The sequence below is a fragment of the Ambystoma mexicanum genome, chromosome 1q (genome assembly GCF_040938575.1).
Source record: "Ambystoma mexicanum isolate Mex_15411 chromosome 1q, UKY_AmexF1_1, whole genome shotgun sequence".
Taxonomy (NCBI): domain Eukaryota; kingdom Metazoa; phylum Chordata; class Amphibia; order Caudata; family Ambystomatidae; genus Ambystoma; species Ambystoma mexicanum.
This window is the reverse complement of record NC_090922.1, coordinates 831590202-831614735: the sequence shown is the minus strand read 5'-3', so window position 1 is coordinate 831614735 and position 24534 is coordinate 831590202. Positions and strand designations below refer to the sequence as shown.

Here is a 24534-nt window from a genome sequence, read left to right as displayed (position 1 = left end):
CTAAAGAAAACTAAAGATATTCTACATCCGGATGTCCAAAGTAAAACATCTGTCTGTGTCCAAAACCTATACTTGCCTTCACAATTAACTGCATAGAATTTGTAGGGATGTCAGCATCAAAAAGGAATAGTGTTCAAAGTAAAGTTCAGAACTCCTTCTAGCTCTTTGGCTTGTAATCAGCTTCCCTTCCCCAAGTTCAAAATAGTTCAAACACAGGGGTTCCCTTCCCCTAGAGTTCAAATCATCCAGCTTTCAAACAAAAAGGAGTTCAATATCACATCAAGGTCTTTGCACAACAGAAGCTTCCTAGTAGGTGTTCTCAGTGACTTTTCCATTCAGGGCCACCCAGTCTAGGCGCGATGGACCACACAGTCCATCGATGACAGGTGACAAGCCAGTACCATTGGTTGTCTGCTTTTCCTTTAATGCCTGTCCACTGCTTCTCCTCAGCAGTGAGGTTTGCTTCAGTCACATGTGTCACACTCTCCTGACACTGTACAGTGGCTTGCTTAACCATCTTGCGCTTATTACACCTTCTTATGTTTCCTTGGCTCTTGCCAATGCTCGTTTCCTTGTGCTACACAGTTCTTTGCACATTCTTGGCTGTGGCTAATGTTGGATTGATCATATCCTGCATACAACTCTCTTTGTTCCCTTTTCTTTGCTAGCACTGGTTTCAGTTAATGCAGTTCATTATTTCAATGCAGTACCAAACTCATTACGGTTCACAATATTTCTTTCACTCCTCTCAATATGCCGGAGTTTTCCCAACTTGTTTTCATTTCATTAGATATTTAAAATGCTTTGCTTTCAACTTTTTCAATATTCAAAATGCCTCTCTTTTGCTTTAACTTGCTTTCATTGCGTTCGATATTCAAAATGTCTTGCATTGCTTCAATTATTTCACCACCTGCCAGCCCGGTGTCCCCCCCCCCCTTTCCTGGTTGCACTCACTGGTTGGTCCTTGCAAGGTCCAGTTATGGCTCCTCGCGAGGTCTTCCGCCGCCACAGTTCCTGTTTCTCTGAGTGCTCGCTTGCGTGTTCTTTTTGCTCGCCTGTTTCTCTGAGTGGTCACTCGCGTGTTCTTGTGGCTCGCGCACAATGAGCAGAGCTTCCTCAGTGAAGCAGGATACTCACAACCGTTTCTCTCGGTCATGCCGGCCTCCGTCTCATGGCTTGCCACCAGGCTCCAGCTCTGTATGCCTTTGCTTCCCGGTGCATACACTCTGCACTGCTTCACGGGGCCTGAGCGCTCCTCCTGCCACACCGCCACAACAGACTGCCTCCACAGCAGACTGTGCTCCTACAGCTGACTCCATTCATTTCGGGCTTCCAGTTTTTAAAGCTCCTGCCTCCATTTCCATTACAAAAAGGACTAGACCGCTCACGAGCAAAGTGGTAGTCCTACCTTACCTTACTCTTGTTGTCCTCCTCCTCATCCGAGCACTTGGCTGCGTTGATAGATGTTCGCTTTTACAAAATGAGGATGTGATGGTCTAGCTGTCCTCTTCCTCGTCCCAGTACCATGCTGATGCCATTTAGGGAATATGTTAGGGGAATCAGATGGAAAAGGCTTATAAAAGCCTATAAAGGCTTGAGGCTGGAAGGTTTGTGGAGAAATGGGCAATACCATGTCTCACCCAAGGACGTCCTCTCCGTACTCCCAAAGGCTACTCCACCGAGATGATCCTCCCTCGCATATCTACCTCCAGGGTCGGGATACAAAAGCAATGGCATTTCCCTGGCCTCCAGAGAAGAGGATGCCAGGGGAAAGGAAATTAGCTCACCCTCAGATTCCCCACACTCTCCAGTTCCCAACTGACACTCTCCACTATTCCCCTTCAGGTAGAAACCTTGGCGTCATTTAGGACTCTTCTCACACGTGCTCTACTTTCATCTCCAAAACTGCAACAGCGACTCACCACCAACTCCTAAATATCAGAAAATCCGGCACATCCTTCCTTTTAACACCACCAAGCATCTCTTAACCATTCTTGTCTTCTCTAAACTGAACTACTGTACCAGCATTCTCTTTGGTCTCCAAAACTATGCTTTGTCTTCACGACAAGATCCTTAACTTTGATACCAGGACTCTTTGAACTCCCTAACTTCGCACCTACTTCCTCTTACCAGGCTCGATGGCCGACGATGCAAAACAGTGCCAGAATTAAATGTCTTTTCCTGGTTCACAAATCTATCCACGGTAAGGGACCACTGTATCTATCCCCTCTATCCAGTTTTACAATCCTTCTTGTAATTTCTGCTCTGCCTCGACTACCCTAGTGGCACCTTGCCCTCCCTGTGCTTGCTCTTGCTTCTGCGCTTTCGCTCTTCTTGCTCCACTCATATGGAATTCTCTTCCCTCGGACATCCAAAAAACAGTGCACTACAAATGTGTTCAAAACTTGCCTTCTTGCCTCAGAGTTTGTGCGAAGGCAGATGTGAGGTAGGTTAGGAGGATAACCTTTTTCCCCTCGCCTCTAACCCGTCTTTGTCCCTCACTTTCTCTGCCTGCACTCTAACACTTCTTCCATCATGGTCACATCCCGAACATAGTTGGCCGATTGGGTAACAACCCTGTATCTAATGATGTAGGTGGTAATGTGAGAGCATGCTAAGTGGCGTTTTGGATGCCATATGTTATTTTACCCTATTTTTGCAGACAATTTCGCAACTGCATTATTGAAGATGAGAATGGAAACACTAATTTGAAAGGTAAAATCTTGAAACTGATTTGGGATCGTTTTGGGGGCCCGCAAAGTTAATTAGAACCAATATAATTATATAACAAGAGGGGGCGTCCTGCCACATGTATTCTAGTGTTCACATATTATTTATGTACATTTTTTGGTTTTATAATCCAGTTCTTTAGTTGGGGCTTTTTTTTATATTCGCCCACTAACAATCTTGAAAACGATCTCAGTGTCTGCTAGTAACATCATGCAGATATAGCAACACACTGTACTGACTAGTCCACAAAACCTTTATTGTTTAATTGTTTTTATCATTTTTCTTTTTGACTTCTACGTTTGTCATTCTTCATTTGTCATAAAACAGAGCACATTAATTGGTGCAAAGACATATATACAAAAAGGATACCATGCAGGTACAGATTTTACACATATATGTACCATTGTGGTGCAAGATAAATCAACACATTCAAAAGTTGTATTCACAATATAGCTTATTGGAAGAGTGGTCAAAATCAAACTCTTCTCTCTTGACCTCTCCAAGGTAAAACATGCCAGACAGATAATCAATTGGTCTAAATGTGGACAGCTAGGCACAACACATGCTGCGTCCAGTGATGTTTCGGCTGATGAATGGAATAGCCTTCTTCTGGGCCATAGAAAGGGTCTCCCTATAGGAGGAACATATAAATAGACTAAATGAGTCACTGTAAGTGTACACGAAGTGTGTTTAAAATAAAGAACAAAAAGTTAAAACAAGTCATGAGGTGGTGGTTCTCATGTGTGCACGCCAGTGCTTCACTGACCGTATCAGCATAGCTCTAGGGGTTTTAACTTTTTGTTTAGAATACATGTGGCAGGACACCCCCCCTTGTTGTATAATTTACTTAGCCCATAGGCCTCCCGCTACTAGGGCTGTCCCTTCTGTTTCTCCTACTAGCTGTAATAGGGATACACTAACTGCTAAGTGTAGCAAGCTAGTTTGCACACAAAACTATACTAATTCGCACACCGTAGCACGTCCAACCAGTTTCACTACCCCCCTCTTATAACTCTCCCAGGCACCCACGCAACACAGCGTTCCCGCCATCTCCTTTAGACCATGATGGCACAAACACTGAGTTTCTCTGAGGAGCAAATTAATGCCATCATTCAAGGACCCAGGCTCTTCAATATGGATGGCGCACAACAACATATTGCATCGACTGCTTCTGGCGATGACTTACTAAAGCTCAAAAAAGAAATGCTTTAGAAGCAAGGTACTATTTGAGGGATTATTTGAAGGCAAATCTGGTACCCCTGGGCCTGACCATAGGCAACGCACCGGCTCTCTTTCTAGAGGACAAAGAATACATGATTGGGTTCAGTCATATAGCCACTAAGTACATTAGAGACCTTACGGTTTTAACCATCACCACTGCCCAGCGAATACATACCAAAATCAAACAACCGGCAGCTGAGGCAGCTAAATCCTTGAGTAACACCAGTTTTGAAAACGCACGTGATAAATTGAAAGAGATTAATACAACTCTAGACCAATTCATGTCCTCCACCCTCGAGAAAAAAAAACACAAAAAACTTGACTAGGACATACAAAACTTTAAGATTGAGCTTGTCTACCCTTATCTAACACCAGAGTTCAAGGACAACAAAGATAAGGAGAGAGCCCAGAACCAGACAGGCACCCCTAGAAACAGACGCAAATGGGTGTCGTTTTAAGACACATTGAGTTTGGACTGTTCTGCCGATGATCAGTCACAAAATCCAGGAAGACATCAATACCAGGGACAACATCAACCATCACTGCCTCTGGTTCCTTTTTTAGGGAGAGGGTGTCCCAGAGGAGGATACTGGGGCCCACAACCACAGCCCATGCAACTCTACCACTATCCACCATGGAAACAACCCCGTGGGAGACACCACACTCAATGGAGATACTAAACTAGACAGAGATTCCGATTTTTAATCTCTCAGGAATAACACTTACCAAAGAAGAAACATGAGTGCTTGCAAAAGATCTTTCCTTTGTGCCCACCTGCCCAACAAATGGGTTTAAACTTGACAAGAGCTTTCCAATTTATTTAGAAAACTTTGATGCAAATCTTACTTTAAAGAGAGAGCAACTACTCAGAAGTAGAAGAGGACTCTGGCCTCAGAGTGAAATCCAACTTAATCCTGAAGGAGAATGAAGTACCCCCCTCAATAGCCACATTTTAAAAATATATCAAGCAGGAAATGAAGAAACTACAGGAAACCCTCCAAAACCTTAGACACAACCTGACTACAGAAGAATGAAGTGCCTAGAAGAAATTAGCAGAAAACAAGCAGCTAGTCAAAACAGCAGACAAGGGAGGAGGAATTGTAAGTCAGAATGTTAGTCAATATAAAGAAATGATCATGAATCTTCTTAATGAAGAATCCAATTACAAAGAACTGAAGAAAGACCCCATAACAGGGATCAAGATGAAAATCCAAGAAATGACGCAGTTTGCCTTGGAACACAACTGGATTTCGGAGAAAGAAGCAACCTTCCTCATCACCTCGGAGGGCAGAATCCAGGCTTTTTACGCCCTCCCCAAAATGCACAAAAACAGGACTAATCCTCCAGGCAGACCTATAGTCTCGGTCTGTGGGTCAATTTTAGAACCCTTATGCAAGTTTGTGGATCATTTCTTGAAACCACTCAGTCAACATACATCTACATACCTACATGACACCAGGGCCACTATAACCATCTTTGAAAACCAACCATTTATTCGAACTGAGGAACTTCTGGCAACCATGGATATTATGAGTCTCTACACAAGCATACCTCAAGACACGGCAGTGGAATGTATGCAGCACTAATTAACACATCACATGAGCCACAGGCGGGTTCCCACTAACTTTATTGTGGAACTTCTAGAACTAGCACCAACCCAGAATTTCTTCACATTCGATGATGTGTTCTTCCAACAAATCTGTGGCACTGCCATGGGGGCACCCTTCGTGCCCAGCATGTCCATCATCTATACGTCAGAATATGAGCATAACTATGTACTGAACACCACCAACCCTTTTGTGGATAAAATCTCCCAGTGGTAGCATTACATTGACGATATCATTTTCATTTGGAAAGGCGACAATGATTCTTTGGAAAACTTCCTTATCTGGATCAATTCACAGACCCAGAAAATCAAATTTACCCTGAACAAGAGCAATTGGGAGATCAACTTCTTGGATCTCCGACAAACAAACACGCATGTACCCTCTTCAGAAAAGACAGACCGCAATCCCCTCCTTCATTACAGAAGTTACCACCCCCAAAAATGAAAGGGAGAATTTACCCAACGGGCAGTTTCTGAGAGTCAGCAGAAACTGTACAGGCATGGAAGAATATAAATAACACGCCACAGGCCTGCAAATGAGATTGCAAGCCATAGCTTATCCCAGAAAACCTCTCAAGAATACCAAAAAGAGAGCCCAATATACACCAAGGGAGTCCCTACTTCTACCAAAAGTGCATGACACACAAGAAAGCATCATGACATGTGTAACATGTGGCCCAAGCACCACCAAATTGAAAGGACTAATCAAAAAATGTAGGCCATTGATACAGCCGAGCCTCCCTGAAGAACCACTACCCAGAATGGCACTAAAACGCGCACATAATCTAAAGAAGGTGCTAACACATGCCAGACTAAACAAGAAAACCACAAGAACTGAGCAATAGAACATGAGGGAAATGAGAGGACATGATCCATGCGGCACATGTACTGTATGCAGATTGACAAAAATAATTACTTTGTCTATGGTGGAAAATAAGGAGTGGCAATTTAAGCACTTCTCAAACTGCAAAACATCCAATGTAGTCTATGTGATTGAATGTGCCTGTGGACTACGATGTGTAGGGCAAATCAGGAGGCAAATCAACAAAAGAATCGGAGAGCACAGAACCCGCATTTGCTGCAAAACACACACCGCACCACTAGTCTCCCACTACATGGAGCATCAACATGGCCCTGACGACATGATATGGTGGGTGATTGATAAGATCCTCAATACAGCATATCCGACAAGCACCCTGAATCACAAAGAATCCTGGTGGATTTTCCGCTAAAATCTACCACCAATGGTCTTAACGAGGCACAACCAACAGGCCCTTATAATTAGATTCAGGCCCACTACACCCAAACCTATGGACGCACACATGCCGACCTATATGTTGTCCCCCGTCAGGTCACCTCTCATGAATTATCACTCTGCCCTCCCAGAGTGAACGCGTGAAAGTTGTTTGGTACACTTATGCCGGCCTCGCCCCAAGATTTGACCCCACCAGTACAGCAATGCTGGCTTCCAGCCGAGTTTGGCTAGGCTGCTAGTGGCAACGGGATGCGGCTGCCGACATGCATGCGCACACCGGCCCCGTCTGTACATTTACGCGCAGCGCACGCGCACTAAACATCAGACAAAGCTCTAACATCCGACTTAGTGGGGAATATGATTTGGGGAAAAAAAACATACATAGATCCTTCCACCAAACACAGGAAGGCATCAGATTATACCATAGTCTGAGCACAAGAAAGTATAAACAGACTATGGACCTCATGGGGTTGTACTAATATTGAAAAACGACAATCCTGTCAGTAATTATTCGACAGGGGACCAGTTCAGTCGCATGTCCCTCATTACAAATAAGTTGAAAAGTCTTTGCACAATGTTTTAGAAGTCTTTGAAGAAAATAAGAATCAAATGTAGGGCCACAAGCTGATTGGACTTGTGAGAGGTAGAAGATGCAAGCAACTCTACAGTGAGAGGTAAGTTCTCTCAGACTTTACAGTACCTTTGTATTGAAGAAAAAGCGCAGCAGATGACTTCTGTTCCTGTGCAGCTCAGCAGATCTCACTGTTCCTGGGCCTCAGTCGTGGGGACAAGAGGAAGGACTTCTGGGGACTCCTGCACTGCAATGGGTGGGTCACCACTCACAACCGGCAAGCTTCCATTCAGTGGCTGTTCAGTGTTTCAGCTCCTCGCTTCTAGCGCAAATAGCAGCACCGCGGTTCCTGGCTGTCGAAATGTACTTTCCTTGTTTCTGGGGTCCCGCACTCTGTTGAGGGGGCTCAGGCTCCGGTCAGTCCTGCTTCCTGGGAGTCCAAAGATCTTCCTGAAGCTCTAGGCCAGCTTAAAAGCAATGCACACAATCTGGTGTTCCTCTCCCTGGCTATACGGTTTCCAGCAGCAACTCTGTGGAAATTCAACCAGCTCCGAGATGGATGTCCAGGTGGCTTACTTTGGAGTTGATTGGTCCCACCAACTCAAGGGGAGAAGTCGTCCTTGCAGGGGCTTCTTTGACAATACGAATTTGGAGTTTCAGCACAGCAGCAGGGCTTCAACGGGCTAACCAACGGTCCATGAGTTGCAGCAGCCGTCCTCTTCAAGTTCTTCTTCGGTTCCTTCGTCTAGTGGTCGACTCTGCCTTCCAAGCCAAAAAGCCTCGCCTTTTATGCAGGTTTCCCCCATGCATTCCAGCATAGCTGTCAGTCACCCAGCAGAGTGGCTGTCCTCGCCAGACAGTCAGCTGGCCAATCACCAGAGTGCATTTGTGTCTTCTAGGAGACTAAGCACAGGTAGTTTCAGGCACCTCCCTCACTTCCTGCCCCCACCAGACACCCTGGAGCCAGAGGCGGGCTTCACTCGTGAATCCCGCCAAAGATAAAATGAAAAAAGGGGCCAAACCAAACCAGATTTGGTGCGCAGAGTAAATCTCAAGAAGGACCTTTCCACAAAGAAATGGCGAAAAAAGAAGACCAAGAGAATTTTGACAAACACCGGCAGTTAAAAGTGCCACCAGCCATTCATCGAGGAAAGGGTAACAAACATTTTACATGAGAAGCTAGACAAAGGGGATACTAAGTAACCCCTCCAGCACCCTATTGTAAGATAGTGTGTGCTGTGTCTAGAAAAAGTTACAAAGTGCAAGTAAAGTCAATTTCACTTCACTGCTCTTGGAAACAGTAGTTTATCCAAGAGAAGGTATTTATACCTTTGGGAAATATGAAAGACTTCCCTGTGTCCCTGCGCTGAAGGTGCTCTGTGACTGACACAATGCAAAAGATGATGCATATGGAGTTTGTCAGACTCCACAACCAAAAGAAACACCGAAAACACGTAGAATTAAAAGTACAAAGTCCCAAAGTTCAGAAAAAGAGCTGAGGGTCTCCAAGGTGGGAGGAATTTAGCACTAAACTGAACATTTTCTCTAACAATTGGGTGTACCATACTGGAGCCCAAAAGGGACATCCTTCTCATCTGAACGCTGCTCCTCCTCAAAAATGAAGTGAGGGACTAGAAAAAATCCTTTTTAGGGAGAGGAGTATATATCTTCTCTGGTTTAGAACCCAGAGGCTTCGATGGTGTCGAAGACGTGGACTTTGTCTTAGCCAGTTCCTTTTTTGGAGGGACACTAGGCATCTGTGTTTGAGCTGGCAAAAATGGCACAGCCGGCATTTACTATTTCGGTGTTGACGTTGACAATAGCAGCAATGGTTTATTAGGGCTTGAGGACCCGATGGGCGTCATAAGCTCCAACGGCATCGAGGGCTGGGAAGGAGGCTTCGACGACCTCTATCTCTCCCCATATCTCGAGTGATCCTTCGACCTTTTGTCGGCTAGAGGCCTCGAGGACTCTCAATGTGAATCACGCTGTTTACCTGGGCTCGAGGACGAGACCTCTCCTTCTCGGCTTTCATAGAAGGCTTGGTCAGAGCTTGACCCGGTCTCAAAGATTTTGAGCATTTCCAACCGGAAAGCTTCCCATTCTGCGGGTGCCGACTTTTTGGACGGGCATACCACCCTTGTGGGGGAGCGGTCTAACGAGGACATCGATGAAGGCGACCGGCGGTGCCTTCTCCTCGACCTGCTCGAAGAAGACGAGTGGGGGTAAACACTCATAGACGTAGAGCGCTTGGCCTTCTTCTTCTGAGGAAAGTCGCCTCTCGACTCATCAATCGAAGGCCCAGCAGGTTGGGACTTGGAGGGTTTGGAAACTTTGTGCCTACCTGAAGCTTCCCCTTTCGTTCCCTCAAGGCCTTTCCTTTCATGGACTGACACTTGGAGCAAGTATAAGTCTCGTGCCCCTCTCCGAGGCACCACTGGCAGATTCGATGCAGTTCGGTTATGGACATCTTCGAACCACAGTCCTTACATTTTTTTAATCCGGACCGAGGAGTCGACGGTGTAGAAGACGACATCTCAAGTTGGATTCAAACAACGATAAAGTATACTTTCGCAAGTATGAGGCATGCCGAGTTTCACACGAAGCAAACGCTTTTGCAGAAAAACGGAACTGAGGCCAACGGGCGCCGTGCATGCTATATATAACCTCCGATGACGTCACCCTCGACAGAGGCCTTCGAGGGACATCGTCGACACCTTCAACGCAGGGTGCCTTCTGCCGAAAAAAGTCTGAAGCCGCTAAAGCTGGACATTAGATGTCAAAGATGAGGAATACATTGGAGGACACAATCCATTAGAAAGGTAGGTCAGCAAGGGAGGGAATGAGAGAAAGCAGAGGAGAAAGGGAAAGTCTTGAGCTGCTACCGGAAGGGAAGCCGTTCCAGAGGGGGGCACCTGCAGAGGAAAGAGATCTACCACCCACTCTCTGCCTGGAGAAGCTTCTGACCCTCAGAGAGTTGGAGGTAGTCGAGCGAAGGGCTCGAGAAGGAAGGTGTTTAGGAAGAGAGAGTTGGATGTAGTGCGGGCCCCGGCCCCAGAAAGCCTTGTTCACGATGCAGAGGGTCTTGAATGTGATCCTTGCAGCCGCCGGGAGTCAGTGGAGACATTAAAGGGCTGGAGAGATAGGGTCCCTGGGCTTGAGGCCAAGGATAAGACTGGCTGACCTGTTCTGGATTAGTTAGAAGGCTGAGAGTAGAGGAAGGCAGATTGAAAAAGAGACTGTTGCAGTAGTCCAGTTTAGAGGTCTGTGAGCTCCTGGGGGAAAGTGAGAAAAGGAAGAATACCTCTGAGGAGGTGCAGCTGGTAGTGGGCCTTCTTGGCAACGTCTGTGAGGTGAGGAAAGAAGGATAGAGTGGAGTCGAAGATGACACCAAGGTTTTTTGCTTCACAGAAAGGCAACGGAAGAGAGTCCAGGGAGGGCAGCCAGAGTGAGAGGGAAAGCGGGAGCAGGAGTCCCAAAGAAAAGGATCTCCGTCTCACTGGCATTAAGGCAGAGATCGCGCACCAATCATGAATCATGGATAGACTGTCAGGAATGAGCGGGAAAGGAGAGGAGGCTGAGGGGAGCCCGAAGGAGAGCCGAAAGTGTCATCAGCATAACACTGAAAGTGAAAGTAGAAGGTAGAGATCAGCTGGGCTAAAAGGGGCCAAGTAGACATTGAAGAGCCAGGGTAAAAGGGTAGAGCCCTGAGGAACACTGCATGTGGAGGGATAGGCAGTGGATAGAAAGGACCCACTTTGACACTGGGAGGTCGGTCTAGGAGGAAGGAGGCCAACCACTCCAGGGCCTGATCCGTAATGCCCAGGTTCTCACGGGGTCGATTGATCAGGATGGCATGATTGACCGTGTCGAAAGCAGAGTAAAGGTCAAGGAGGATGAAGACAGAAGGAAGGCTAGAATCAAGATTAGAGAGTAGATCTTCACGGGTTTTCAGGAGAACAGTTTCCATGCCTCTGGCTGCTCTGAAGCCAGACTGATGGTCATGGAGACAACCAAAAGATTGAGTGTGGAGAGTAAGCAAAGAGTAGGCAAAGATTCAGTGTGGAGAGTAAGCAAAGAGTAGGCAAAGAGAGTAAGCTGAAAGATGGCCAGATTTTCCAGGAAATTGCCCAGGAAAGAGTTAGAGATCGGGCGATAGATTGACAGACAGGTAGGATCGGCAGAAGGCTATTTGAGGAGGGGAGCACAAGTGAGTGCTTGAGGAGAGAGGGGAAAGATCCAGTGGCGAAAAAGTGATTGCAGAAATCGGAGGGTGTCAATGTGGTCCTTAATGGTTTTGGAGGAGTAGGGGAGCACCTGTTTGGACAGCACTTTCATAGATAGGACTTGTAGAGAAACATCGTCAGGTGTTATCAGAGAGAAAGAGGAGAAAGGAGAGGGAGAGGCAGCCAGAGGGGGCCCGAGAAAGGTAGAGGAAGAGGAGGGGGAGAGCGAGGACAGGATGTCCTGAGTTTTAGTGCTGAGGTGAGAAGCCAGGGCTGTAGAGAGGGCCTGGGAGGGAACAGGAGAGGTCGAGACTGCAGAAGGATTGGCCAGCTCCTTGCAGATTTTAAAGAGTTTGGCCGTGTTGTTAAAGGGCGCAGAGACACAGGCTTGAATGTGGACTCTCTTCTTGACAGGACAGAGAGTCTGCATTGCCTCTGGAGCAGGCGGGAGGCCAGTTTGTTAGAATATGCGCCTGATGCCCTCCACTTCCTCTCAGCCAACCTGCACTTGCATTTCAGGGCGGCGAGGTCAGAGTCATACCAAGAGTTGCACTTAGATGTAGGCTTCAGACGGATTCTCATGACAGGGGCAAGGATGTCCAGGGTGTTGGAAATAGACAGCGGCAGATTAGAAAGGGCTGTGTCAGGGTTTTAGTCAGCCGCAGGAGTAGGAGGAGCAGAGAAAGCCGAGGTGAAGGCATCCACTTACACACGCTTCATGGGTCGAATGACTGAGAAGGTGGATGGCAGTGCTGGGGTGGGCTTTGCCTGAGGGACAGAGAGTTTCAAGTGAAAGGAAAGCATAAAGTGGTCAGTCTAAGAGGGAGTAGGGTGTGAGAGGGTTAGAGGAGATGTCTGCGGAGATGGGAACATCCAAGGTGTGTGCGGCTGAGTGAGAGAGTGGGAAAGAGAGTGAGAGAGTGGGAGAGAGTGGGAGAGAGAGAGAGAGGGAGAGAGAGACAGAGAGAGAGACAGAAAGAGAGAGAGAAAGATAGAGAGAGAGAGAGAGAGAGAGAGTGTCACAGAGGTTGTAGAAGAGCCCAGAGGAGAGATTATAAGCATTCAGGTGGATGTTGAGGTCTCAAAGGAGGAGAAGGTGAGAGGTAGAGGCAAGGACAGAAGAGGAGATGTCTGCCCACTCTGAGAGGAAGAGGGCGTAGATGGAGGCCACAGTCAGAGAGAGGCCGGCAAGGAGAGATAGAGAGCCTGTAGACGAGACATTTAAAGCAGGAGTAGGCCTAAGTAGGAATGACGGAAGCAGGGACCCACTCCAGAAAGATCAGAGCTACTCCACCTCGCCGGTTGGTTCTGGGTTCGTAGAGGATCTTGTAGCCATCAGGGAGGAGAGTGTCAAAACTTGTGACAGAACTGGCCGTGAACCATGTCTCAGTGAAAGTGAGGACATTCAGGTAAAATTCTTTGAGGAGTTGGCAGATGTTAGAGGTGTGTTTGACAGCAGAGCGAGAGTTGAAACTTTTGATATGGAGCAAGTTGCCACATTTCAAGACTTCTGTGGTGGGATACAGGCTAGAGGTACACTCTGCGGAAGTGGTAGAGGGGCCAGAGAGTGGGTAGAGGTGGTAGAAGGAGGTGGCATAGTAGCCAGAGAGGAGGAGGGTGCCACAGAGGCGGCGGAAGAAGGAGGTGGCGGAGGAGCCAGAGATGTGCTAACAGGAGAAGGAAGGAAGTTGATACGATGCGGGAGACGCCTATCGAAAAGTAGGAAATTGGGCTGAGGGCCGAGGACCAAGATGGTGCCATTCAGATCGACATTAATGTTGGTCTTGGAGGAGTGGAAGGAGGCCAAGAGGACCTCCCACCGGGTACCACCATTAATGGGAGAGGAGGAGAATGGAGAGAGAACAGAGACCATATGAGGGGTCCATAGGTCTGGCAAGGGAATGACAAAGAGGATGTCGGTGAGAGTCTGTCTGGAGGAAGCACTGATGCAGGTATCAGGGATAGGGAGGCCTGGGTTGGAGACCAGGATGTCCCTCTTGAACTTCTTCCTACCCGGTTTAGTGAGAGGGATAGGAGATTGAGTAGCAGTTAGAGAAGATGGGGGGAAACGGAAAGCACCATAGAGGGTGCGAGAGGAGGGACAGAAAACCCAGCGCCACACAGCATGAATGCACATGGGGGGGGGGGGGGTAAACACAGAAGGGAACACACAGAAGGAGCAGACAGGAACACTCCCCAGTACAAGGTAATCACAGCGGGGTGGGGACCTAGGGAGTGGGAAGAGCCATATGAGACACAGTTAACAGTATCACAGTTACCACATAGCAGAACCAGATTCAACTTTCCTAAAAAGATGGAAAAAGGCCTAGGTTTAACACAGCAGTAATGCAAAGAATGAGACTTTCCTGGGGAGATGTGCGGCAAGACAAAACAGTACAAATTACTGGAATGATTTGAGGGGGGGGGTGGTCAGTTTAGTGGGGTGCCATAAGTGCTACCCTATTACCCCCGACCACCTACGTGAATGGTCGCAGCAGGTTGCCGGCAACTTGCTTCCCCTGCGGACACCACCTGGAGCTGCTTCCACTGGAGCTGTCCTTTGCATCGGGGTCCCAAGCCTTCCAGGGGCTGCCTGGAAGGCTGTCAGAGAAGGGCCCAGTTCACCAATGGGCACGCGGTGCGCAGGTGTGAGGGAGAGACGAGGGCGAGGAACAGGTACCAGTCGCAGCAGCGCTGGAAGCGCGGCAATTAAATAATTAAAACAATTAAGTCAAGGTATGGGACCTGCCTCGGGCACTGGAGCACAGGAAGTGCCAAGAAATGAAGAACCCAGGTGGCTCCACAGCACAGTACTCGCCCAGCCAAGGCGGTCCAAGAAATATAAGCAAGAATAACTCACTGGCACTGCAGTGGAATGGGCTGGGAACAGAGACACTTGTGGGGAGAGAGGAACATCGAAAAGGATGCCTTAATCTCACAATCTATACCCACTTAACAACCTGTTAAAAATGACTGAAGATTAATTTCGCTACATCACCCACACAAACGGCAAACCCACATACAGTATACCTCCACATGCAACTGAGTGCTGCAGAAAATAGATCCTTCAACGCAAAAGTGTCTGCTCACCACACAAACAAGAGAAGTAAATTACCTGTAAAATATTAACTAAAACAATGAAACTTTGATCTATGCAACTCATGGATGCGTTCGTACTAACCCAGGGTTTGGCAACATAGCAATGTGAAAGAATGAGAGCATATTAAGTATTTCCTAAAAATCTAGTATTGGACAAATATTTTTTTTAATCTTCTTACCTGATTGTCTCCTCCTGGTAAAGCGAGCTGACAACAGGACCACCGAAAGCAGTCTTCCTCTCCCCGCTTTTCTGCTCGCCTGCCTAAACATGAGAACACATGAACCATATTTAAAGACAGATGTGGCAGCAACTCTCCTAGTTATGTAAACACCAACAGGTTGATCGAATTGATTTAGAAATATTTCAAACACTTCTCAACAAATAGACAAAACCAAATTAAGAACATCTAAATATGCATCCCCTTCACCCCTACTTCTCAATCATCCGTTCATAAATGACCAATGATACATCAAATAAACCACTGATATCCATCCAAATATAAAATAATATCCATGTCATATGACTGTTAAAAAAAACTATAAAAGGACTCTCCCCAGTGAATTAAAAACCCATCGATGTCAGAACAACCATTAAAATTAATAATTCATGCAATTATTTCAACCCCCTTAAAAATCCACACAAACCAACGTCTACATAGAAGAAAGCACTGATGCCATCACCTAATCCCAAAAGTCATATTTTCCTCCAAGATCAAAAAAATCAGCAACACCATTGCAATTGGTCAAAACCACAAAGCCTGGGTCAACGACTCCCCTTTCTCGTTTGAATAACACATTAACATGAAGCACCGCTAAAATATCAGGAATCAATTGACCAAATGACTAACTCACTTCACCAAATGAATAACTCAAAGACCCCACTGACCCATATTTCATGCACCAAAAGCATAGAACAGCACCATATATATAAATGCAGCAATACCACTCACTCCAAATCTTCAATGGCGCAAAAATCCAGCGACCCTACAGATCCAAATCCACAAAACCATGCCATTCTATTCATACACCTCTTCTACCAAAACAATGAACAATATCCACAGATCTTATACAAGACAACTAAAAACATTGATAATAACCCATATAGCCAAAACATATTAATGAGGCCCTCGAAACAAAAATGAAACCATATTCCATCCCTCTCCATATATGCACGGCCTACTCTTAAACAAATCTATATGGCCTCTGTATCTAAATTTGAACTTGCAGATAGAAGATCCATGGCCATCATCCACCACAACTAAAAGGGCTACACATTGCCCGGTCTAAACCCCAATCCAAACCTGCATATCCCCGAAAGTCTCAATTTAATTAACATGAAGGCACTGATCCAAGGACCATCACTATAACCTCTGTACCTGAAAATCCTAACATAATCCTATACAGAAACTGAGAGAATTGGTTTAGGGTACAAAAATACACCTTTGCAATACAGGCCATTCACAGTGCCCTGAGGAACCCTACCTTTCTTTCACCAGCAATTAATATTAGGAGTCTCTGAGCAACCCTATTTGCTAAACAAGAACCATGTACAGCTCGCCTAATTTCAGGCCATAAAAATGGGTCTACAACCTTATCTTGAGTGAATGGCACTGTCAATACTTCACCTCGATCCTGTTTAAGCACCATGGCATTATATGGAAATACATCACTCTAAAAGGACCATCTTTTCAACAACCTCACCATCAGAAGTCAGCTCAGAAAAAGCAGGTGCCAAGCTCTCATCAGTATTGAAATACAGAAATGGTGAAAAAAGAAACTAACTCTGGGTAGTTCAAATCCTAAATTAAATAATGATGTGTTCTAAGAACGGGAGGGCAGTTGATAATAACTAGATATATGCCGTGTCTTGTTATGACATGGTGGTCTCTGGGAAGCCAAAATGATAATGGCCAAAAGATGTTGGTGTCATTTCACTGTTAACGTGGTTTCTAGTGACCTTCCTGTCCATGTCTCATGTGTCATGTGTTTTCATTGTCTGAGAATGAGTTGCACCCGAAACAGACTAACAAGGCTATTAAGGCTCTCCTTCAGAAGGAGGGTGTCTGCCTATTTTTACTAGCTTCAGATGGGCATAAAAATGTGTTTAAAAAAAGAAAGAAAAAGGAATGTGTGCACTCCTGCAATATTTTCCCGTCTTCTGCTAAGTCAGACGGTGTGACAAAGGCCCCGTTGGTTCCAGTACCCGTGGTTTGGAAACCTTCTGAGAGGATAGCAATTGCCATTTTTGGGTCCTTTGGATCTCCAAAACAACAAGGGTAACCAGTACATTTTGATAGTGGTAGAACATGCTAAACAGTACCCTGAAGCAGTCACCTTGTGCAGTACCAAAAGCTCACATGGTGGCAAAGGTGCTGATAGGCAAACATTCATAAATGTGGGGTTCCCCAAAGAAGTAATTCCTGATGGGCTCCAAATTCATATCTGCACATAAGACGACAATGCGAGAGGAGTGTGGAGATACTTGCTGAATCTCTATACAAGCCTAATTGTCTGAGGATGGAACGCTGTAAAGAACTTACAAGAAGGCATGATTGGTGGCTTGGAAGAGCAGTGAGAACAAAATGGGATATTCTCCTGTCATGCCTGCTGTTTGAATACAGAGAGGTGCCACACAACATATTAGGTTTCAGGCCCTTTAAACTTCTCTTTGCCCTTCCTATTAAGTGCACTGAAGTCTGGGAGGGTAATCTGTGATGTCTGTCCCACGACGTAGTGGGTCTTAACTTTGGTTAAGATCCAGAATGGCCCAATACATCGAACAGTGTATGAAAGAGATAGCTAGTCAGGAGTTGATGAATGACCAGAAGGGCACAGTGCCAGTACATTCCAGGGCAGCTTGCATGGTTAGTTCAAATTGTCAAGCCACTTCAGGACAAATGGCAAATGGACTGGACCCTATGTGGTTCTGGAGAAGTTCAGTGAGGGTTTTTTTTATTTTTAAACTTTATTTATTAATTGTTGGTGGTACACGTTGCCTCCTCAACATAACATTCCATACAATTCAACATTTCGGTTATCAAATATCAAAACACAGTAACAACACAGAGTCTACACAGTCGGTACATTTCCGGGTCCAGCTGGGCTACTTCCAGCCGACCCAGATTCACACAAGTATACTCTGAACGGAGCCCAGATGTCTTTAGGCTTGCATGGCCTCGGTAGTGACATTACATACTGTCCTCACATTCACCATCTTGTGTGAATTTAGCTACCTTCTCGGGTGTGTAGTGCAGCTTGTTTAATACCTTAAATTGGATCTGGCGTAGGCCTGCATTAATGGACACCCTTTTGGTTAGATCATAGTGTTTTTCCCATGCCTTGTCTGAAATGGTGGTTCCCAGATCAGCCTCCCATTAGATTTTGATCTTATTTGTCGTAGGCATGCTTGCCTGCACGACTGCGTAGATCCCCGAGATACTAACCCCCGCCTAGGTAGACAACGCAGCGAGGCATGGGTGAGGGGGTGGTTTGTCAGGGAATAGAGGCCACCTGGCTTTAAAAGCCATCCGCATCCGATGATATTGTAGTATTTTCAGTTGATCCCTCCCCATTCCAACTTTAAATTACTCTAATATTATGAATTTGCCATTGGGGTAGATATCTTTAAGTTTGAATTCCCCCTCTGGGTCCCAATTTGTTCGGACATCTGGGTCATACGATGGTGCTATGCCGGGGAAGTTCCAGAAGGGTGCTTCCGAGTAATAAGGAGCCTCTAATTCAAGCCTACAGAAGAGTCTAGACCATGCATGCACTGTTGTGCTAACCGGATGGAATGGGCAATCATCTTTATGTTTCTTGTTGAAGATTATGGATCGTAGGTCGGTTGGGCATACTGCGTGCTCTTCAATACCAACGTGAGGTGAAGTGTTCAGTTCATCATACCAGTATCTGATAAACTGGGCTTGTGCCACCAGGTAGTATAGCTCAAAGTCTGGGGCTGCTATGCCCCTTTTGTTGTAGGGCTCCACCATTTTTTCCCACTTCATTCTGGCTGCACCCCCTCCCCATACAAACTCCACCACCAAGGATCGATGGGCTGTGAAAAACTGTGCACCCGGCCACAACGGTATATTAGTATATATATATATATAGTAGTTTCGGTAGAATTACCATTTTCAATATGGCCACTCGACCAATAAGTGAGATAGGGAGTTTTGTCCATAGGCAAAGTTTGGTGGATATACTACTCAACAGGTGTTCATGATTGTCAGCATAAAGGGAGGCTTTTTCACCAGACACGATGATTCCCAGATGTCTTATTTTGGTGGGGGACCATTGCAGACCATATGTGTTCGTCGGACATCGCGTGGCGGGGGTCAGGGGAAATATCTCAGATTTGGACCCGTTAGTTTTATAGCCCGAGTATTCGGCAAACTCTTGTATGGTCTCGATCACAGGGCCCAGACGTATATCTGGTTCTCGGATATATAGCAATGTATCATCTGCGTATAGGGATATTGATTGGGTTAGGCCGGCCATCGTGATGCCCCTCTGCCCCTGGTGTTCCCCGATTGCTGCTGCCACTGGTTCCATTGTGAGGGCGAATAGTGTGGGGGAAAATGGGCATCCCTGTCGCGTACCCCTACCCAGCCCAAACCATTCGGACAGCATGCAATTAGTGAGCACCCTGGCTCCGGGGTTAGAGTACAACAGACCGACGCATCTCAGAAACTATGGGCCTATAACAAATTTCTCAAGCACTTTAAACAAGTACAACCATGATACTGAATCAAACACTTTTTCAGCGTCGAGTGATACAGCTACCGCCTGGGCTTCTGGTTTTATCTGGGCCATGATTCAGAAGTTCAGTGAGGTTAACCATCTCAAAGATACAAAACCCTCTAGGCAGATGCAAAGTATCTGAGCCTTTTTGATTTTTATGAATGAAAAGTTGTGGGGAGATCTTTATCTGAATGTGAGGTTTGCCAATTAGACCCCCTCCCCGTCATCGTGTTTCATACTACAAAGCACAATTAAAACGAAATCTTTTATAACGTGCATAATAGTAGAGGCCAATCTCGAAGCGCGGGACTGGGATTGAAACCTGTATTTTTCTGCGTTGGCTTGCTTCCAAAGACAAACACATTGCCTCTGAGTTATCCACCCAGCAAAGCATAGTACAAGAATGCAAATCTTCTAGGCCTGCCAAACCGACACCTCACAGCAGCTGCCTTGTAGTTTGGCAGCATGGCGATACAGCGAGACATGTTCATTCCTATCAACACAATGATGGAGCTCAAGCAGCCTGGTGTACTCCCAGAAACCAGTGACAGTCAGTTAATATATAAATACAAGCCATATCTGGATAGGACAAGGCGAACCCTGGGAATCCACAATTATACTGGCCAAAACCTTTTGGTGTAATTGTATTGCCAGCTTAGTTTCTAGAGACCTTCCTTTCAGGTCACTCTCTGGTATTGAGTTTCATCCAAAACCTACCATTAGTGCTCTGCCCCAGGAAAAGCATTGGTCTTCCCTGACAAAGGTTAGTTAACCTCCAGGAAAACGGAGGCCCAGTGCATCAAACGATAAGTTCTGCTAGGCCAAAGGAAGTCACACCACAGTGGTAACTCAGAGACTCTGGTGCAGGCAGACAAGAGAAGAGGGCATAATTATGGTATCCAGGAGAGAATCACGTTCACAGTAGGGACCCACCACTGTATAATTCTTACAGGGCTCCTAAACTTCCTGTACCCCCTCCCTACTTTCGCAAGACACAAGGTGAAGGCTGGAAGGTTTAGAATTAATCTTTACCTTTGGCATTGCTCTAGGCAACCCGCCAGACCATCGTTCTCTGCCTGGCAATCCATTACAAAAGGTGAAAGACCATAAGAAAATCAAGCTTGGTCCCACCCAAAACAGGCCCAATGAGGCCGAAAAACACATCTGGGGTTACTTGTGACTTTGTGCAGAAGAGACGTGACCTAACAGTTCGGGCTGGACTGCCCCGTTGGGGGTGGGCCCAAGCCTAATTTCCACATAGTCTTTCCCCTTTCTGTAATGGCTTGGCAGTCAAGGAACAATGGTTTGGAGGGTTACCCAGAGCAATTGCCAGAGGTTTAAGATTAATTCCAAACCTTCCAGCCATCCCCTTTGTTTTACCCCCTCCCTACTTTCTGCAGCGAGAACGCCTCAGTTATGTGGTCACCAGACAGAAGGTTCTGAAACAGCAACCAGGATTACACCCATTTCAGAAGGCTGGATTGGAACCAATATGCAATGGCAGACTGCATAGTTAAGGGGGTAAGATCATCCCCCCTCCCCTTGTTGAATCATATTTGTACTCCCAACTAAGTTACTGGTCTAATCCTTCTGCTTCAGTAGTCCAGTTGGCTCCAAACTCCTCTTACACGGAGGTTAAGTGCAATAAAAGGGCAAGCTTTCTCCCTCAACCATCCCAGAGGAACATTTAGCTAATCGGCTGCTAGACAAGACCTACTGCAAATTGAGACCACCGGTGACCAGGAACCTGTTCACTGGAGGTGGTCTGGAGGCAGACTGAACAGACTATATAAAGGTCTTCCTGGCTGTGAAGTGCAAAACCAAGTGCTTGCCTTGCCTCTGGAGACACTGGATAGGGTCCTCCAGCAGCCAGAAGTCAAAACATCCCTGGACCCTGTTTTCCATCTTTGATCTGTTTTGGCACAAACATCTTGAGATGCTTTTATTGCCGCTGCAAGCACCTTGAACTGCCTTAGACACTCACTGCTTCCGATCATCTTCAATCAAATCAGTCTCGACCCAGTGGAAGCCAATTTTATGTTGTTAGAAATGTATATTGCGCATATTCATCGGAAGCAAGCTGCATCTAGGCGCACATCATGTCAAAGACAGCACAACAGTGCAATACAGATATAATGGATCAAGTCTCGGGCCAATGAATGCAATCATCTAGATACATCTCATAGCCGAAGTCTAGTGGTGGCCATAAACTCGCCCATCTTGACGATACTGTACCCACAGGAAGCTATTGTCTCCACGCCGTCTTGACCTGCTGGAATAATTCGTCTTGACCTGTATCGACACCAACTCTACCAGCTGTAAGTCATTGACTAGACCTGTCTCAATGCTGACTTGAACAGAGTAAAAGTACGTGAAAGGCTGTCTCAATGCTGTTGAGGCCCAATAACAAGCATTAAAGGTATTTGAAGTGGTGTTGTCCCCATGGCCTGTTTTAAGTGAGTAGTAATACATCATTCTCTACTTTTTTAAAGACCTCTTCAGAAAAATTTGACATTGCCTGCTGAAATGATTGCTTATGCACCCATTTCTTCAGACCCATAGTGCCCCCTTTCATAACAAATCTGCAAATGTTGCGTCTTCTAGTACAGGGGTGAGCAATTGTGTTTTTGATAGGGGCGTTTTTATTTTTGTTCAATTAAAGTATATCTTTATAGAATCCAGTTTGGACATTCTTTTATTTGTATACTGAGTACTATTGATGTTTGGTCTGCTTCTATGCTAGCGCATATTCCTCCTGAAGAGTATAGCCTACCCTCAGCCCATGCTACCCTAAAGGGTTGAAGGAGGCATACCCAACAGGCTGCGCTGGTTTCACCTTTATGACTGGCACCACTCTACTTGTTTAGCAGTAGTGTGGGGCTGTGTAGGAATGTTAAATTAGATCTCCAGAGCCAGATGATGGACTGCATGGACAGGAGCAAGGCAGGGCTATTGATACTTCTCGACCTATCAGCGGCCTTTGATCTCCTGGACCACGCAAAACTCTTAGCTGCACTGTCCATGGTAGATCACTGCTCCCCATTAGCAGTGAAGTGGCTGGATTATTTTCTGTCAGGCAGAATGTCAATAGTCTGTTGGGGCCAAGCATCCTCAGGGAACCATATTGTCTACTTGTGGAGTGCCACAGGGAGCACGATTGTCCCCTGCACTGTTTAACGTTTATCTACGCCCTATGCGTAACATTTCTGATAAAGCAGCAGTCAAGTTTACTAATTACGCTGACGACACTCAGCTATTGGTGGAACTGAGTGGAAATTAAACTGAGGACATCTAAACGGTACAGAATATCGACCCAATCATAAAAGATTGTATGACCCAACATTGGCTCTGCCTTAATAGCGGAAAAACTAAATTGTTTATTTTTGGATCTCCTCAAGTAAGGCTGAAACTGGGGCCAGCATATGCGGAATTCACAATTGATGGTCATCCCATCAAAACGGTATCAGGTAATAAAAATCGCTGCAAGAATTCTGTGGTTTGACCCAGTAAAGGTGTACCCCATTGTACCATTTAAGGGGAGCGGGGGTTGCAGGGGTGTCCCACGCATCCTTTACATGATTGTGGCGCAAATAACCACTGCATTTTTGCCGCAATATTTTGTATTCATGCCCATTTTTGCAGTGATTTTAAGACATGGAACCATCAAAACTTCATATCGGGTTAAAACTTTGACAGTAATAATGGATAAATCCCCGAGCGCTGATACACATGTAGCAAATGTTATTAAAATCACAATACCACCTGAGGCTACTTAGGTTGGTTAAGCCATATGTTACAAGTAAGAACTGCAAGACTTTGGTCAGAGAGATGTTTATGCCTCGATTTGACTACTGCAAAGCTCTGTTAGGGAGAGCAAGTAAAAACTGTATACAAAAACTAAAATGACGCAGTCCGTATCAACAAAGGTGTGTCAAGACGAGAACACATAACTAAGGCCAGGAGGGAACTTCATTGGCTTCCAGTCAATCGCAGGATTTCATTTATGACCATAGTCCACCCATGTCTCCATGGTCAGTCCCCTGCCTACCTGAAGGAACACTTATCTCACTTTATATCTGGCCGTTCGTTGAGATCTGAATCTAAGGGTCAGATTGTTTGCCCAACGTTCAAACGGGCTAGGCAGATCGTTCCCCGTAAAAGCCGTCCAAGCATGGCTTTAGATAGCAGTTGCAGTTTACCAGGAGGATCAAATAGTACCCAGCTGTCTCGTTTCTGTTATGTGATTCATTGTCTAAATGTATGCGCCTTGATGGCTGTGCGCTTAGTCACAATATAAATGCATAAATAAATACATTTAATATCCTGACCCTGGCACAGAAATGCTTATACGGGCATGCGCCTACTTACTTTTTAAAAATGTTTTTTATGTGTATTTGGTTTACACATAATAAACCTTTACAAAAAGGAGTTTACAATTAAAAAAAAGAACCGAATAGAACTCAATGGATAAAAATACAGATAAACATATTTCACAATCATTGTTTAAAACACATCGTTTTAGCTTTAAAACATAAAAGAAAATCAGAGACCTGACCCTGGCACAGAAATGCTTATACGGGCATGCGCCTACTTACTTGAAAAACTGTCTTACCCCCCAATTTTTGGGGAGATCAACTAGATCCAACAACACCCATCATCTTATCTGCCCAAGGATCAAAAGAAGTGTTGAACATTTATTGGTATTCATGAAAAAATAAATGTACTAAGTGGCTATTCCCTGTCCGTTAGGTTCAACCCCTTTTGTTTTGGTATATAACGCCTGAAGGACCTGGGACTATAAGCAGGCACCCCTTTTTTTGTATAACAAGGATCGAAAGAAGCCAGAGTAGAGGTTGTTCCTTTTCAGTTCTGGCCACTTTAGCCTGGAACGACCTCCAAGTGGAAATGCACTTAGAGAAAAACCTCCAAACATTTCGGAAAAGGCTCAAGACACACTTATTCGAATAATAGATCCTTCTATCTCTAATGACTAACTCTGTCCCTCCTCTCATCCGTTAGCTCCATCCTTGCACATGGGTTGTTAGCATGGTCAGTCTCTTGTCTTTTGTTATATGTGCGCCCT

At 45.7% G+C, this 24534-nt stretch overlaps 1 protein-coding gene across 1 annotated transcript in view; it reads right to left on the bottom strand.

The window, feature by feature from the left end:
* ACBD6 (acyl-CoA binding domain containing 6) overlaps nucleotides 1-24534 on the bottom strand; it is a 1145790-nt gene that overhangs the window by 767454 nt on the left and 353802 nt on the right. The window contains exon 4 of the mRNA XM_069641451.1: nucleotides 14888-14970. Within this exon, the coding sequence (XP_069497552.1) occupies nucleotides 14888-14970 (83 nt within the window). The remainder of the gene's footprint in view (nucleotides 1-14887; nucleotides 14971-24534) is intronic.